Below are 14526 nucleotides of genomic sequence, written 5' to 3' on the forward strand. Positions count from 1 at the left end.
CCTCAAACTCATTACAAGGTTAAAAGATTTTCTTTTATGAATTTCATAGTGTACAAAATGTCACGTCTTCTAAAACTTTATATGACATGATACTGGATATATATTTAAATTTGTAATATTGATTCATTTCAAATGAAGAAAGTCTAGTTCGTGTCTTCTTGTTTCACAATTAACAAATCACCCCAAGTGAATTTTGCTAGGCTTAGATTTTCTTTACAAAGCATGGAAGGGCGATTCTCTAGTTTTAGAACTTCTACCTTGTTTTTATGTATATAATCCAAATGATTATAACTTATAAACACAATTTTCACCTTATATGATCTCTCTTATTAAAAAAAGAAAAGAACTAATTAATTTATTTTAATGTTCTTTTACTTTTTCTTTTACTTGTTAGAGATAAATATTCTCCCACATTAGTGTTCTCCTTCTTTGTCCTCCATTTTGTGGTTCCTAAGGAGACAAATCATTGAAATTCCACCTACAATTTTGCAAAATTGTAGGCCAACTGGCACAACCCCACTTCACCCCACTATTCCTGCTTATAAAGAGAAGGCAGTGCCACCTCTTTGCACATATCAACCCTTGACTAGTCTCCTCTCTTGACTCTCATCAAAAAACCTCTCTCACCATCTTTGTGGCCTTTCAAGTTTCAAACATTTCCTAATATTTTCCCTTCTTTTATCACCTCCTCAAGACCTTTGTTTATTCTCAATAAACAACCACTATAACACCCTAAGCTAAGCAATGGCATCCAGTTCAATGTCCTCCTCTGACTCATGGACTGCAAAAGAGAACAAGGCCTTTGAGAGGGCTCTTGCTGTGTATGATAAGGACACCCCTGACCGTTGGCACAATGTCGCTAAGGCTGTTGGTGGGAAAACACCAGAAGAAGTGAAAAGGCACTATGAACTTCTTGTGGAAGATGTCAAGCATATTGAGTCAGGCCGAGTTCCCTTCCCCAAATACAAGACAACTGGTGGGAGTAGCCAAGCAAACACCGACTAGGAAAGGAGGTAGTATATATATATATGCAAATACAAATCTTCTGCTCCATAGATTACATATTTGTATATATATTTTGAAACCTTATACAATATATACTGCTTGCTTGACAAACAGTGTAAACTCTATGTCTAAAATCCTTAACCATTCACCACTACCTAGGAAGACTTTCCTTCCATTAATTTGAACCCAATCAGTAATGATAAGAGTAGCTCTTGACCTTTTTTTTTTTTTTTTTCCAAGTCTACTTCTTCAACTTTTATTTGGATTCTCTGACACTCGGTTAAAAAACAGTGAGTATTATTTCGTCTATATTTCAAAAGTACTTCATTGCTTTCGACTGCACAACTGTTTATACTTTTGCCCACAAAACCTGAACCAAAGGGCTTCAGTGGAATATATCATGTCCACGTTTACATGAAATCTGCATATATTCGATCATATACTTAAATCCATTATTTCATATTAAATATGTAGTACAATGATCCACGTGCCTTGGGTGTTTATGGTTTTTAACTAACAGTAACCTTTTTTTTTTTAATTTTTTGTTTTCTTTTTGTAGGAGGGTTTAACTAATAATTATGCAATGACTAATATATGAAATTGTGTCACATGTTGGCACAAAAAACGTGACATGTAAATCAAACAAATAGAATAAGTTTTCTTTTTAGCCAAAGCCTAATGTTGTTGTTGTTGAATTCTCCTCTTATTTGCAGGATGAGAAACCTCCATTGAAGTGTAATAGCCATATCAGCAAGAATAAGGATCTATCAGTCTGCTCTACCTAAGATTCAACTTTGTTGTAGTAGCTAGCAAGTGTACTAGTTTAAAGAATCACAACTAAGTGGTTCTATGTTCTATTTCATGTCCCTTTATTTCTAGCTTTATCACCATAAGCATAAGGATGTCTCCAAGGAAGACTCATTGAATGTGAGTTTATTGCCTTCTTCAATCTGTCACTATTGTCCAAACTTCTCTGTAATCAAATATATGTAATACTAGTATGTGTTTTGTTTATCAAATATGTAGTATGTGTTTTGTTAAAGTATAACACTTTTAAGTTTTAAACATTTCTGACCTCAGCTTTTGGAAACGATCTTGAACTATCATAGATTTGGAATTCTCAGAAATGATATTGATTCAAAGCTTTACAACATTGAAGAGAGGGAGAGAATATAAGAGTTAGATGGGGAAGTCAAGAGGCGGGAAATATATGGCTTTGAAAAGTCCTTAGTTTCTTTCCAAAAAGAAAAAAGAAAGAAAAGGTCCTTGGCCCATAAAGGAAAAGGATAGCATTTCGGTGACTCAGGAACATTTCAACTCAAAACCATTCTGCCACATGGCTGGCAAGAGAAACACCACGTCTTTGGTACAAAATTGAGATTTTATTTTGCCCAAAGATATTCTTGGAATATCAAAATTTTGCGATGCACTTCATAGAGACTAGAGTTCAAGAGTAACCCAACGAAAATTTACAACATTCGGTCTACCATATCACGTATGGATATTACCACAATATGCAATTTTAACTCTTTTATATGGTCCATATGTGAGGTAATGGTTTAATTTGGGAATATTGAGAAATTATGTATTTTTATTGTATTCCTAGACGGACTAGTTACTAAGGTGTTTATAGAGTTTAATGGCAACACAACATAAATTTATAATATTCGGTCTAGCATATACCATATGGATCTTACCACAATATAAAATTTAAACTTTTTTTAATGATTCATATGCGAGGTAGCGTACTAATTTGGAAATATTGAGAAATTGTGTACTTTTATTTTATTCCTAGAAGAACTGGTTACTAAGGTGTTTAAAGCAGACTGTGCAGTCTGTGCTGATTTTAGGGTGTAATTTATTCCATAAACAAGTAATAAACCTCCATCCAGCAAGATGCAAACCTTTGACACCCATTTCATTTGTTTGAAGTTTGAACTATCACCTTTAAGAGTAGCATAGAAAAGTCTAAGTCTTTATCTTCTTTACAAGTTATCTAAAGATGATTAGAGCAATAAAAAGACAATTTCTCTCTCCAATTGATTCTCTATGTCTCACTCTATAGTCTATATGCCAAGTGCTAGACTGCTCTAGGTAGTGTTAAAAATTGTTTTAAGTTTTCGTCTATGGGCATCTGGTTATGCAGGTGGCAGTCATTTTAAACCAAATTGTTTGGTTAAAGAGTTCAAATAACAGTTGTCAATATTTAAACCGTTTTTAATTTAAACCTTTAAAGTATTTAAATATTGTATTTTGAGAATACCTCAAAAGGGATTTTTAGTTTTCAAGGGCACATTTGGTAGATTGTAATAGACACTGTAATGTAATAGATATTCCTATGGCATAATTATTCGGTTGTTTAGTTATGTTTCTATTACAATGAATAGTTATTCTTTAGAGAGATGTTACGTCTACAACAATTTTACAACAAATCACAGGTGGTTAGTTGTTATTAGTTCAAATTTGAAACTAACACTGAGATTACTTTTTTGCCCCAACAATAATAACCAGTAACAACCTGCCACTTAGGATTTGTTGTAGAAATGTTGTAAAAATGTTGTAGACGTATCATTTCTCTATTCTTTATGAATATCTATTTTTCAAAATGAGGAATAACTATTCTTTATTAAAAGTACTGAATATATATTCTTCACCTTATGTAATAATTTTTTTTTTTAAAATTTCCTAAAAAGACATTAGTTGCCACATCTTCAAAAGGAAAGAAAATAAATTTTCCTTGTTGTTAATAATTAGCTCTATGTTGATAACCCTAAAATAAGTGTATTTTAGGAAATTTGACTTAAAAATGATTTAATTACACATTCTCTTTATACTTTACTAAATTGGGGATGCATATTTAGGATTCTATTCCTAAATAATCACCAAACTAATGAATAGTAATACTTATTACATTTTAACTTGTAATACTTATTCCAACTTGTAATGTATCCCTTGTAATACTTATTCCTATTCCCATATAATAATCATTATAGTGTACCAAACGTGCCCTAAGTAACAATTTTGAGTAATATTATTGTAATTATTTTGAAAATTGTGAGACCCAAATAATGTTGACAACACATAAAACAAACTTAAAAAAAAAAAAAAAACATATACTCACATCAAACAATCAACTGTTTTTTCACTTTTTAAAATATATTATTAGAAATATGATACCAATCACACTTTTTTTTTTGCATTATAAAGTACTTTAAACACGTGTTTTTGCAACACTTTATAAACCACAAATTTTACATTATTTTAATAACTAATATTAAAGTCTCTTAAGAAACAGGTCAATCTTGTGAGTCGTAAAAGCTCTAGATCTTCATTGTAGATTTTTTTTTTAATAAAAAAATTATTTAAAATGAGTTTGCAATTGTCTATCAATGTAAGTTTCCACAAATTCAACCTTAATTCAAAGTATTTAACGTTAATTGTAGGATGATTTGGATTACTTAGAATAAAGTGAACAAATCATATGCTTGTTTGATGTTAGGTTGGTTGTTAAAAAACCTCCCCCAATATACGAGTTGCATGTGCCTCGGGCACTGATCTCTAATTCATTATTTAAGATGGCCAAATGGAATCAGCATGGTAAGGAAGACCCCCTTGCCTTAATCCCTAAGATCCTCCTCCTTCTTTCTCTAAAAATTTGTTGTGGATTTTTTTTTGACATGTCTATACTTTAGGCAAATGATAGGTTCTCTTCAATCTTGCAGGGATATATATGGTAATCAATTTGTAAGTTATAACTTACTTTAGTATAAAAAAAATTAAGATTTATATTCTCTCTCATATGTGTATATTTGTTTATATATATGTTTTGAGTTTAACTTTATACATGCATCAATACATAATTCATTTCATCCCCAAAAAAAAAAAAAAAATCTTGGCCCGCCACTAAAAAGCAAAGACAAGGTTTAAAATTTTAAATTCAAGACCACTTATTTTTAATACAATAATCAACTAATACTTATCCTATATAAGCTAAGAGAAAAGTGATTAAATTATTAGTATCATGCACATATATTCTTGGAGCATTTTTTCATTACTATTTCTTAGGATATATCATAAAATACTTAGAATTAAGGACTATTAAGTGACAATCGGATCCTTGATAACATGTGGTGAACCTGGCAAATAGTTGTTAAGGAGTTTTAGGTTAATTGACACTCTCATTTCATGTGATCAAAAAGGCAAGTGGGATCCACATGTTGTGAGTGGGGGGTTGCATATTAGCTATTGCATGAAATTATATTCCTATTTGATGGTCAAAATCTAGCCTAAAAAGGGACAACTAGTCTAAAAAATGGAACAAAGATTCTAAATGTGGTGGACAAATGATTTTTTATTATTTACAATCAATTTGTAACTTGAAATGTAATATGATGTACTTTTTAGTTTTTAGCTTACTCAGAAAGATCCTAAACCTTTTATTCATTAACAACTAATTGACAAATAGTTGTTATAAATTTTAGATCAATGACACTCCCATCTCATGTGATAGAGATGGTATGTGGGATCCACATGTTATTAGAGGGTGATGCATAAAACTGTCGCATAAGATTATTTTTTTTATTTGATGGTCAAGATCTAGGATTCAATCATTGCATCTTTACCTAACCCCAAAGAAAAGGACAAATAGTCTGAAAAATCGATCAAAGATTCCAAATGTAATGAATTGATAAAATTAGATTGTACTTGGAAATTGAAATGTCATGTACTTTTGAGTTTTCTTGGGAAGATTCTAAACCTAATAGACATCTTAACATTGTGTTTAATTTAAAAAAAAAATTAAGGGAGCAAATAGTTTGGGGGGATTTGGATACCCCTCTAAACCCTCTATCCCTTCCAAATCCCCTCAGTTTTAGTTCCTCCAAATTAAGGAATTTGGAAAAGGATTGGTTCCACTAATATTAGAATTTTTTAAAATTGTTAATTTTGTCCTTATGATATTAATTTAATGTCAATATCTTTAAATAAAATTCTCCTTCCTATTTTAATTTCTAAAATATCCAAACAAAACAGATGAATGTCTATATTCCATCTCCAACTTAAAATTTTACTTTATTTTTTATTTTATAAATGAAGCAAAAGGAAGGGAATACGAATATACAATTCCCCTCCCTTTTCCTTTCTTTTCAAACTTTCTAACACACCATAAGTGGAACTAACAACCACAATCCTATTTTTGTAACTCAGATTCAACTTGGGCTAATCATAATCAACCCAAAAAGAGTTGACTTAAGCCCATTGAACTTTTTATCTAACCAAGGCCCTTTCAATTGCGTCAAGCTTCATAGCAATTTTGCCTTGAAGCGAGAATGTAGTACAAAGGAAAAAGAGGACTTAATATCAAAGATATGTAAACCAAGCCATAACGAATATGGAATTTAATATAAATTATATATATTTTTTGAGAATCATATAAATTATATTTTTGATTCCTTAGATCTTGAATGATTTTAGTCTCTTAAATCACAACCACAATCATAAGTGGAACTAACAACCACAATCCTATTTTTGTAACTCAGATTCAACTTGGGCTAATTATAATCAACCCAAAAAGAGTTGACTTAAGCCCATTGAACTATTTATCAAACCAAGGCCCTTTCAATTGCAACAAGCTTCCTAGCAATTTTGCCTTGAAGTGAGAATGTAGCACAAAGGAAAAAGAAGACTTAATATCAAAGATAGGTAAACCAAGCCATAACGAATATGGAATTTAATATAAATTATATATATTTTTTGAGAATCATATAAATTATATTTTTGATTCCTTAGATCTTGAATGATTTTAGTCTCTTAAATTTTAAAATGTAACAATATAGTCCTTTTGTTTATTTTTCATTAATATGTTGCTTAATTATCTAACACTAATAAAATGTTAAGCACCTTATTTTTAAGGGACCAAAATGAAATGATCCCATGTTTAAAAGATGAAATTCAAACCAATCCAATATTTAAATTTTAAAGAACCAAAATTGAACTAACCCATATGTTAAGTTTGTAATTTGTAATTTAGCAACTACGACATTAGCTAAAAAGGTTGCATCAACAACATGCTGATAGCCATGTAAACAATAAATGGACCAAAAAAAAAAAAAAAAAAGGGAACAAATTTGTTCCCTTTTTTAAATTTACAAAATCAAAGTCCAACAAACCCCAAATGTAAGAGATCAAAAATCAAGTTATCTTAGATTTTATATTTCATTAAACCTTTAGAGTTATAATTAAGAGGTTTCATCGTTTTAATCAATAATTATCTCATGTATCTAATATATTTATTTTCCTTGTGGATACCACATTTTATAAAAAGAAATATGCATATATATGATGCATGAGATACTACAATAGAGCCCACACATTATACAAATAATTCTGCATATATAGGATGTATGAAAAATAAAAAAAATAAAAAAAAAAGAAAGAAAGAAAGAAGAAGCTTTCAATAATCCTATTACTAATACTAATGCCCGAATGCTTAATTAATCTTTATCAGATATATCTACAGGAATAACTATTATATACAACCGATATTAGGCAATGCAAGACCCAACAAGTAATCCAAATTCCAAAAAATTGGGCAATGAAATTGACCACAATGATAAATTATCTCAACCACAAACTTATCTCCCATAAAATTCAAATGCTATTAGCTTATTACTGAAAAGGGACCATAGCAACAAAGCATGCATGAAAGAAGCCAAATGAACAATGAATTTTCTTAATCTGAAATCTAATTTGAGACAGTCATATGTACTCATATATACCATCTAAGCAAGAATATCAGACGTAAACTTCTAACAAGGTTAGCTACACCTTTATTTAATGTTTTTTTATTAGAGGTGAATTTTGATAAATCAACCATAGGATTACATTTTCTTCTTATAACCTTCATATTTGCAAAATTTCTATAAAATTAAAGATCAATAGTTATTTCATCAATAAATTGTTTAAATTTCAAGTTTTAGTAGTTTAAAATTATGTATAAAATATAATTTTATAGATCATATAATAAATAATATCCAAATGGCACAAAATTTGACGTGTATTAAGAGTGTAAAAAACATACAATCCAACGGTTAGGTTTTCGAAATATATAGTAATGTTAATGATATTAAGTAAGTTTGTAGCTTTAGGCAACAACTAATTTTGTAACTAAATTTTGTTTTTATGATATTATTATCCTTGCAAAAAATTTTGTCAGCAAGGGAAGGGAGGCATTCTAGTCCGACACTGTTGTTTGGAGGGGCAGAGAGCTTTCAACCTCCTTAGTTTCAGAACTCCTTTCTGCAACAATCTTTGAAATTCCAAACATCTGAAATTGTATATGAACTACACAATTAGTACAAGTACAAACAGGAAAAGCAATGAAGAAAAAAGTTTGGGGAATGGAATAAATAGCATCAAGTTGAAAGAGAGATTCAACCTTCTTCAGGGTCTTCTGGAAGCAATTTTTGTGTTCATCCATAGATGCATGGATGAACTCATCAATGTGGTCCTTCAAATCCTCCAAGAAAGCGGCATCGTCATTCTTCTTTGTGTGACATGAAGGGATGACTGCAGCAGCAGGTGATGGCTGCTTTTCAGGTTGACTTTTCTGTGCTTCCATCCTCAGTTAGCTGATAATAAGTTACTCCATATTAACACAAATCTAATCAAACAACTTTGATGAGATGAAACTAGCAGCTTTGCTTAATAACCATCCATCACTTTGAAGTACATCATAGTCAGGTCAATACACTCAATTCCTTTTTATTCATTTCATTTAGAATCTTTACAAACCAATCAGCAATATATTATTCCAGAATTAACAGAATAATCCAAATAACATACTGTGCATTAAAAATAAAAATGTTGAGAACACAAAACTGCCACGCAAACATGGTGTCCACCTATGTGCGTAGGATCCAAGTATAATATAAACACAACTTATTTGAACTTGTCACAGAGAATGTTTTTCTTTCTTTCTTTCATTTTTTTATGTTGGGGGTGGGGGGGGGGGGGGGGGGGGGGTGTTGATACAATAATATGATGGTTTAAATGTCAAGCTGAATTCAGATACACAGCATCTAATCAACTCTCAGCACACTACAGAACAAGCTAAGTCAAGGTAATTATGAAATACACAGACATTTGAAAAGCAAGATAGCCCTTTAAAAATCATTTGGTAACATTTAGTGAGAAAATTTCACATTGTTGGAAATTACAAAAGCAAGATATCTTACTTTCACTGCTATTATTACAAAGACCACTTAAAAGGCATTGATATTGATAATTTTCATGTTTCTGGGTTTAATTTATATAAAACAAGAGAGCTGACAAAAAATGTTTGATATCTTAATGAAAAATAACGACTAATTATTTTCTTCCTATTAATTTGTCTAGGGGATGTAAAAGAGGGCTTTCTAGTCTAAAGGCAGGGATGAGCTTTCTCACTATACAATGACCACTACAAACGAAGGACCAACGACAACAGAGGAGAAGGAGGAGGAGGAGGAGTAGGAGCTAGCTTAATTGAAGTAGGGGCGAAATTGAAGCAAAGAAATTATGAGTTCATATTTTAGACTGTTTCCCTCAATCCACAAACATCACACCCATTAATATTCTTAACCCCAACACACCCACAACTAATGACACTAATCCCACCAATCAATAGTTTCCGACACAATCTATCTAGGTGTAACCAAACTTCACTACCACTGTCACCATTGGATATCCAATGAAACAATAATACTGCCCCAACAAAAAACAACCAACACAAAACAACATCACCACCACCCAACACAACAAATAGAACCATCCCCACCCCAATGATCACCTTCAGCCATGACTGTTGAAATGGGTGGCAAATGAGCCTGTTTCAGCGGGGTTTGGATAATGTCATAAAAATATCTGGTATACAAAATACATTTGCCCATTTAAACCCATCTTCTCAAATAGGCATATAAGAATTTAGTTATCTAACACGCTGATAGAGATTGTCATAAACATTCTCCCACTTTTGAATTGCCGAAACAAGAACTTTATGTGAGAGTCAATTAATACCATGCTGTCAATCTCACCATCACCACAAACACCTGTAGACTACCATTATCTCCATTAATTCCACCACCAACAACAGCATTGTCTACCCATATATCACCACTCACCACCCTTTTCATATCGACCAACACCATACCACCAAACCCCAATTCCTCTTATTTCAAATAAAATAGCTAAACTTTCTTTCTTTACTTATATTCAAACAAACCCCACATGCTATTCCTCTCACATCTCATAAAGAAACTTAGGAAAGCAAACCCAAAACAGAAACATAATTTCCATACAAACAGTGCTATAATAAAACTGATCAGGTTTCAATTTTGATAACATAATCATTGTGAAAATTATACAATCTGTAGGATATCCAAGCCAAATTTCAACTCACAAATGCATGTTTATTAGCTCTGAATGAAGTCCCAAAACAATTAATCAATGGTTCAATAACATTCTCTCTAACTTCTAAAAGTGAAAACTGAAAATACCCAATTGCATATTTATTAGCTAATGCCTTTAAAAGTTAGAACTTTTAACAAAAACCGAAATTTCATCCACAAAATTCATTGAGAAAAGTCACAGAATCAAACATACCTTTTATCGAACACAAGGCGTGCAATCAAGTGAAGCTGAAAAAAAAATAGAGCTTTCAGTGGTAACAAGACCAACCGCCTTAGCTTTTATTTGACAAAAAGTAAATGAGTTGTGATAGGGTACGTATTGTATACTTTTATAGCTGCAGAGTTGTGAATGTGTCTGTGAATTATATGGTATAAGCATTTATGGTCAGAATCAAAGTTAAGAACTTTTGACTTTTCATGGGGTAGGTCAATAGTTTGTTGACACGTGGATTGGATTTTGCTTGGGAAAGAAGTTTATACTTGATAATTTTTAAGGAAAATTACAAATGGCAAGACTTAGATAAAGTACATAGGTGTTGTTCCTTAAATTTTCATTTTAAGATTTTACTACATGAATTTTTTTTTCATGGAATTAAAGTATATTTTTTAGTTAACTAGCCACATGGCTGAATTTTAAGAAGAGAACTTAAGAAACAACATATAAAATACTGTATCTAAATTTTGTTTAATTACAAATACTAACTAACTTTTTAGTTAATATACAATTCATCCATTCTATTAATATTCATCAAAATTAATCCATTAAGGACCCTAAAACAATGAAGTTTGTATTAAACAAAGTTGAAAGTTAATGGTGTAATTTTGACTAATACTAATACGTGACTGAATTGAATGAAAGTAAAGTAAGATAAATTAATTGAATTATAATCAAAGTTAGAGGATCCAATGTATAAAAATTNTGTAGGGGCGAAATTGAAGCAAAGAAATTATGAGTTCATATTTTAGACTGTTTCCCTCAATCCACAAACATCACACCCATTAATATTCTTAACCCCAACACACCCACAACTAATGACACTAATCCCACAATCAATAGTTTCCGACACAATCTATCTAGGTGTAACCAAACTTCACTACCACTGTCACCATTGGATATCCAATGAAACAATAATACTGCCCCAACAAAAAACAACCAACACAAAACAACATCACCACCACCCAACACAACAAATAGAACCATCCCCACCCCAATGATCACCTTCAGCCATGACTGTTGAAATGGGTGGCAAATGAGCCTGTTTCAGCGGGGTTTGGATAATGTCATAAAAATATCTGGTATACAAAATACATTTGCCCATTTAAACCCATCTTCTCAAATAGGCATATAAGAATTTAGTTATCTAACACGCTGATAGAGATTGTCATAAACATTCTCCCACTTTTGAATTGCCGAAACAAGAACTTTATGTGAGAGTCAATTAATACCATGCTGTCAATCTCACCATCACCACAAACACCTGTAGACTACCATTATCTCCATTAATTCCACCACCAACAACAGCATTGTCTACCCATATATCACCACTCACCACCCTTTTCATATCGACCAACACCATACCACCAAACCCCAATTCCTCTTATTTCAAATAAAATAGCTAAACTTTCTTTCTTTACTTATATTCAAACAAACCCCACATGCTATTCCTCTCACATCTCATAAAGAAACTTAGGAAAGCAAACCCAAAACAGAAACATAATTTCCATACAAACAGTGCTATAATAAAACTGATCAGGTTTCAATTTTGATAACATAATCATTGTGAAAATTATACAATCTGTAGGATATCCAAGCCAAATTTCAACTCACAAATGCATGTTTATTAGCTCTGAATGAAGTCCCAAAACAATTAATCAATGGTTCAATAACATTCTCTCTAACTTCTAAAAGTGAAAACTGAAAATACCCAATTGCATATTTATTAGCTAATGCCTTTAAAAGTTAGAACTTTTAACAAAAACCGAAATTTCATCCACAAAATTCATTGAGAAAAGTCACAGAATCAAACATACCTTTTATCGAACACAAGGCGTGCAATCAAGTGAAGCTGAAAAAAAAAATAGAGCTTTCAGTGGTAACAAGACCAACCGCCTTAGCTTTTATTTGACAAAAAGTAAATGAGTTGTGATAGGGTACGTATTGTATACTTTTATAGCTGCAGAGTTGTGAATGTGTCTGTGAATTATATGGTATAAGCATTTATGGTCAGAATCAAAGTTAAGAACTTTTGACTTTTCATGGGGTAGGTCAATAGTTTGTTGACACGTGGATTGGATTTTGCTTGGGAAAGAAGTTTATACTCGATAATTTTTAAGGAAAATTACAAATGGCAAGACTTAGATACAGTACATAGGTGTTGTTCCTTAAATTTTCATTTTAAGATTTTACTACATGAATTTTTTTTTCATGGAATTAAAGTATATTTTTTAGTTAACTAGCCACATGGCTGAATTTTAAGAAGAGAACTTAAGAAACAACATATAAAGTACTGTATCTAAATTTTGTTTAATTACAAATACTAACTAACTTTTTAGTTAATATACAATTCATCCATTCTATTAATATTCATCAAAATTAATCCATTAAGGACCCTAAAACAATGAAGTTTGTATTAAACAAAGTTGAAAGTTAATGGTGTAATTTTGACTAATACTAATACGTGACTGAATTGAATGAAAGTAAAGTAAGATAAATTAATTGAATTATAATCAAAGTTAGAGGATCCAATGTATAAAAATTTCTATTAAAAACAAAAGGCTAACAAAATGCAATTCTATATTGCTTGGAGTGGAAGTTTGGCGGTGATTTTTTTTATTTTTTTGGGATAAAGTTTGGGCGTGAATTGATAGATTAATCCTTAAAAAAAAAATTAATGAGATACTTACTTAAGCGATGCTGTTTATACCAATTACTGGTTAAATAGCAGCAATTTTTAGATAGATCTGTTCATCATCATGATGGGCCCAAGAAACCAATTGGCCCGATAAGGATGGTTGGTTTCAACAAATGGGCTAGTGGAATGCAGGCCCAAAGTTTAAAAATTGTAGGATTTTATTTATTTATTTATTTTAAAAATAGAAAATTTATTTCATTTTCAACTATATTGTAACTATTGTTATGATACAGAAAGTAAATAGACTACATTCGACCTTAATTTAATCAAATTTAATTTGGGTTGAGTTTTTTTAATCCTGATTTTCAACCCAAGTCCACCCACAGCCTAAAAAAATCCATGCACATATATTCTTGGAGTATTTTTCATTACTATCTCTTAGGATATATCATAAAATACTTTGAGAATTAAGGACTATTAAGTGACAATTGGATCCTTGATAACATGTGCTGAACCTGACAAATAGTTGTTAAGGAGTTTTAGATTAATTGACACTCTCATTTCATGTGATCAAAAAGGTATGTGGGATTCACATGTTATGAGAGGAGGGTTGCATATTAACTATTGCATGAGATTATATTCCTATTTGATAGTCAAGATCTAGTCTAAAAAATGGAACAAAGGTTCTAAACGTGGTGGACAAATGAATTTTTTATTATTTATAATCAATTTGTACTTGAAATGTAATATGATGTACTTTTTAGTTTTTAGCTTACCCAGAAAGATCCTAAACCTTTTATTCATTAACAATTAATTGACAAATAGTTGTTATACTTTTTAGATCAATGGCACTCCCATCTCATGTGACAGAGATGGTATTTGGGGTCCACATGTTATAAGAGGATAATGCATAAAACTGTCGCATAATATTATTTTTCCATTTGATAGTTAATATATAGGATTCAATCCTTGCATCTTCAGCTAATCCCAAAGAAAAGGACAAATAGTCTAAAAAATCGATCAAAGATTCCAAATGTGATGGATTGATAAAATTTGTTTGTACTAGGAAATTGAAATGTCATGTACTTTTGAGGTTACTTGGGAAGATTCTAAACCTAAGAGACGTCTTAATATTGTGTTTAATTTGAAAAATAAAAAACTTAAGGGAGGAAATAGGTTTTTTTTTTTTTTTTTTTTTTTTTTTTTTTTTTTTTTTTTTTGTG

General features: G+C 31.0%; 2 protein-coding genes across 4 annotated transcripts in view; one reads left to right on the forward strand and one right to left on the reverse strand.

Annotated features, from left to right (window-relative positions):
- The first annotated feature begins 599 nt into the window (after positions 1–599).
- LOC112038618 (protein RADIALIS-like 3) lies at positions 600–2026 on the forward strand. Its single transcript, XM_024071445.2, has 2 exons — positions 600–1013; positions 1719–2026. The coding sequence occupies exon 1, from the start codon at positions 745–747 to the stop codon at positions 1003–1005; it is 261 nt and encodes an 86-aa protein (XP_023927213.1). The 5' UTR covers positions 600–744; the 3' UTR covers positions 1006–1013; positions 1719–2026.
- Positions 2027–8041: 6015 nt separating this feature from the next.
- LOC112038597 (uncharacterized) overlaps positions 8042–14526 on the reverse strand; it is a 17465-nt gene continuing 10980 nt past the window's right edge. The window contains exons 1-3 of one of the 3 annotated variants that reach the window (XM_065766224.1): positions 12483–12642; positions 8441–8633; positions 8042–8329 (exon numbers count right to left, since the gene is read on the reverse strand). In XM_065766224.1, coding sequence (XP_065622296.1) covers positions 8237–8329; positions 8441–8623 — 276 coding nt within the window. In that variant the 5' untranslated portion in view covers positions 8624–8633; positions 12483–12642 and the 3' untranslated portion in view covers positions 8042–8236. Of the gene's footprint in view, positions 8330–8440; positions 8634–10644; positions 10805–12482; positions 12643–14526 lie in introns of those variants that run through there. The other 2 variants (XM_024071421.2, XM_065766225.1) reach the window with 2 other exon arrangements.

This window comes from Quercus suber, unplaced genomic scaffold (genome assembly GCF_002906115.3).
Source record: "Quercus suber isolate HL8 unplaced genomic scaffold, Cork oak 2.0 scaffold_692, whole genome shotgun sequence".
Lineage (NCBI taxonomy): Eukaryota > Viridiplantae > Streptophyta > Magnoliopsida > Fagales > Fagaceae > Quercus > Quercus suber.